Source organism: Micropterus dolomieu, linkage group LG02, assembly GCF_021292245.1.
Source record: "Micropterus dolomieu isolate WLL.071019.BEF.003 ecotype Adirondacks linkage group LG02, ASM2129224v1, whole genome shotgun sequence".
In the NCBI taxonomy this organism is placed as follows: domain Eukaryota; kingdom Metazoa; phylum Chordata; class Actinopteri; order Centrarchiformes; family Centrarchidae; genus Micropterus; species Micropterus dolomieu.
Genome location: NC_060151.1, coordinates 4,299,047 through 4,303,129, shown reverse-complemented (window position 1 = coordinate 4,303,129; position 4,083 = coordinate 4,299,047). Strand labels below are relative to the sequence as shown.

General features: G+C 41.6%; 1 protein-coding gene across 1 annotated transcript; it reads right to left on the bottom strand.

Annotated features, from left to right (window-relative positions):
- Nucleotides 1-3,526: 3,526 nt before the first annotated feature.
- Nucleotides 3,527-3,993, bottom strand: LOC123984237 (histone H2A-like). Its single transcript, XM_046071016.1, has one exon. The coding sequence runs from the start codon at nucleotides 3,961-3,963 to the stop codon at nucleotides 3,580-3,582; it is 384 nt and encodes a 127-aa protein (XP_045926972.1). The 5' UTR covers nucleotides 3,964-3,993; the 3' UTR covers nucleotides 3,527-3,579.
- Nucleotides 3,994-4,083: the final 90 nt, after the last annotated feature.

The following is a 4,083-nucleotide window of genomic DNA, read 5'->3' as shown; positions in this document are numbered from 1 at the left end:
CTTTTTATTTTCCTTTGGAATTTTCTCCAGTGTTATATACTTATTATGTTAGTTAAGTAGATTAAATATTTTTAATGCAGGCTGATGTTCTCATTAGTTATGTAGGCCTACTTATATGTGAAACCTGGTGAGCATTAATGAGAGTAAAAAAGCATCTCCTCTGGCTCTGGGGCTTTCAAGTCTTTTACTGCCTTTCTTGGGTTTAATTCTGTTTGATGAGCCATCGGGGAAAGCTATGCACTGTTCAAAAAAAGAGCTGTCACTTTTGGATTGTAAGATCATGAAATATGGTAAAACACTGCTTGTAATCATGGCTCTGCTTTTGTGCATAAGGATATTGAAATACATGTCCACTTTACCCGGGTCATCCACTTTTAGTACCAGTCACCTGCACCATCTTTACAGACAACATCTCACATTTAACCTAATACATGAGGCTTTCAACTTTAAAAGAAAATAATTGCATCTAAAGCCTCATTTTGTAATTCTTATTTTGTGCATTGGATGTATTTAAACTGTCACTGGGTCGAGTTAATGTTCATGTTCAGTTGGTGGGTTGTTTTTAAAAGTATGTACAGCACTGTCGATGTGGTTCTATCTTTATCTTTGCAGACATGTTGCAACATTAAGACAGTGTGAGGGATGTCTGTGGACGGATGGATGCTGTCTGTTGCTTGTTTTGTGGGACATGTTTGACATGTATTGGGGAAAATCTGGGAGGTGTTGAGATGAGTACCAGGGAGAAAAACTAATTGACTCAACTTCACTTTTATTTTACTTAAGTACGAACGGAGCAAGCACCGCCTTTCCCTGGTGGTTCATCAAACAGAATTAAATCCAAGAAAGGCAGCAAAAGATGCTTTCTACTCACAATGGTCACCAGGTTTCACATATAAGTAGGCCTGCATAACTAATTTAGAGGCTGCATGAACAGGCTGCATTAAAAATATTTAATCTAATTGAGTAACATAATACTTTATATTTCATTAGAGATCTGGCACACAGATCTCTAATCTGTGTGCCAGATCTTTAACTTCTCTCAGGTAATTGGTGACAAGATGAGGTGGTGCAGGCCATCCAACAACTTAATGTGGGCAAAAGTCCTGGTCCGGATGGTCTGCCCACAGAGTTTTACCAGCTATATTTGGATGACATTATAAATCTCCTTACTTCAACGTTCAATGAAGGTTTGAAGAACGGCTGTATGGGGGACTCCTTTTATCAGGGTTACCTTTGTCTTTTATTTAAGAAAGGTGATTAAACCGACCTGGATAATTACAGACACTTAAATATTATGAACACGGATTATAAAATACTTGCTTAAATAATTACTAATAGATTGAATGATTTCTGGATGAAATTATAGAAAAAGAACAAACCTTTGCAATAAAAGGCCGTCTGATGTGGGGCAATCTGAGCACATTGAAAGAAATTTGGAATTAACCACATAACAAAGGTTTTTCTATTATCGGCTTGGACCGAGACTGTCCCTGGTATATCTATCTCTGGTCTGTTCTGGAAAAAGTCCAGCTTTGTACATCCTGGCCTCAGTAAGCCTCATTTCAGGTACAAGTGTAGGGAATGCCTCTAAGGTCACAGCTATGGCCTATGCAGATGACATTAGTGTAGTAATAAAAAAACAGCGAGAGATGGATTCTTTAATTAATGTTTTAAGTCTGTGTGAGCTTGCATCTGGGGCAAAATTGAAAAAACTTCTAAAACTGAAGAGGAGAGCGACAGGGGCGACATTTACATTCAAATTAAACAGGAAATTAAAATCTTGGGTCTGAACATATGTAACAAAGATTGTGGTGAAATAAACTGGGAGAAGAAACTGAGAGAAGTTAAAGAAGAAGGGAAAAAATGGGAAAACAAAAATACAAATTATAAGACAAGAATCAGTGTTGTCAAAACTTTTATTTTGTCCAAGCTCCTGTTTTTATCGAACATTTTCCCCATCGCACAAAATGATAATGAAATTAAATAAACAATGTGTTAACCTGGTCTGGGGAACAACCAGGGAGGTACAAAAAGACAGTTACTGTATAAAAGCAGAGAATACGGGAGTTTAAGTGCCGTAGATCTGGGTATCCGCCTCACAATGGTTTTTGTAAAAAATGTTTCCACAGCCATCTCCAGGAACGCTCTCTGGCTGGGAGATCCTATTAGGGGTGGGGGTAGCGTCGCATAGATAAGCTGCTTGCCTTTGGTGTGGGAGACCTGGGTTCAATTCCCACTGTGAAACATCCACCATTATGTCCCTGAGCAAGATACTTAACACCTAGTTGCTCATTTGTAAGTTGCTTTGGATACAAGCGTCAGCTAAATGAATAAATGTAATGTAAATGGCAGAAGAGACGAGGCAGGGCTAGAAAGGGCCCCTACTATAAATTAATTTACAGGGATTTCATTGCACAACACCAGCACCTACTGATAGACTGGGTGGGTTTTAGCAGCAAATCTATTTTTATAAAAATTAATGATTTTCAATATGGGGGGTTTATTCACTACAATAATTTGGCGGTTGATGATGGCACTGAGGTGAGAAGAATATTAAGGGATAAGTCACTTTCAGAGAGCCTTCGGGACGCCCAGTGGCTCATGTCAGAGCGTGGTTTCATGGAGAGCTTTGGATAAGAAACAGACATAGTCGTGTGTGATGATGTGTATTCAGGTGTGTATCTATTGAATTGCTCTGTACTCTGACTTGTTTGAAATTTAATAAAGATCATTATAAAAGAAAAGAGAAAGAAGACATGAATTAGCACAACACCAGCACCTTCTGACAGACTGAGTTGGTTTAAACAGTAATATTTTCACAAAAATGATTTATTTTAAATATGGGGGCGTTATTCAATACAAGAATTTAGCTGTTGGTGATGGCACCAAGGTAAGAAAGATAATGAGGGATCGGCCTCTCTGAGAGCATTAGGGATGCCCGGTGCCACTGAGTTATGTCAATTATGGTGTCTTGGAGTTGCTATGTGATGACCAAACAATGTCCCAGGAGCCATTAGTCGAGACGACTTGATCAAATATGAGCTGCAGGCGTGGGATCTACAGCACTAACGCCTCCATCTGTTAGAGTTAGCAGCATTGTCTAAACTTAGCTAACAGCCTGATACCAGTTCACAGTCTAGGGAACAATATGCAGAGTTAAATAAGGATGTTGCAATGTGGGAACCTTTAGAAAGTTAGTTAGCTAAATGGTGGTCCTACAGGATGCATGTGACCTAGTGAACAGCAAAACCAGAACTTTGGAGGAAGATAGGGTGGACCATTTTACATGACCTGATTCACAATAAACAAAATCATTGATCCTGGCTCTGGTAGCCTATTTTGTAGATTGAAAAATTTAAGTAGCCCTACTGCATAAGCTACATGTTGATAAGGTTGCTTTTATGTTTATATACAATAAAGCAGCTTTTGAGAGTTTAAGGTTTACCTTAGTAATTTGATGGGTGATAGCAAAGTCATTGTTTCATGGATGAATGACAAATGAGGAACAGTGCTCTTGTCAGAAGTGTGTGGCTCTTAAAAGAGCCTTTTTGGGGGCTGTATATCAGCGAGTCTCCAGATTTACTTCTTGGCGGGCTTCTCGGTCTTCTTGGGCAGCAGGACCGCCTGGATGTTGGGCAGCACGCCGCCCTGAGCGATGGTCACTCCGCCCAGCAGCTTGTTGAGCTCCTCGTCGTTGCGGACTGCCAGCTGTAGGTGACGGGGGATGATCCTGGTCTTCTTGTTGTCGCGGGCAGCGTTGCCGGCCAGCTCCAGGATCTCAGCGGTCAGGTACTCCAGCACCGCCGCCAGGTAGACGGGGGCTCCGGCGCCGACACGCTGAGCATAGTTCCCTTTACGAAGGAGCCTGTGGACACGGCCGACGGGGAACTGGAGCCCGGCACGGGAGGAGCGGGTCTTTGCCTTTGCTCTGGCTTTTCCGCCGGTTTTGCCTCTTCCGCTCATGGTTAGATCTGTTTTCTAAAGACGAGACTCAGAGAAATTGTGGCCCCGACTGGCAAAGCCCTCCTTTATATGTCCGCGGAGCGGGGACGGTTCTGCCAGACCAACCAGAAAAGGGGCCTC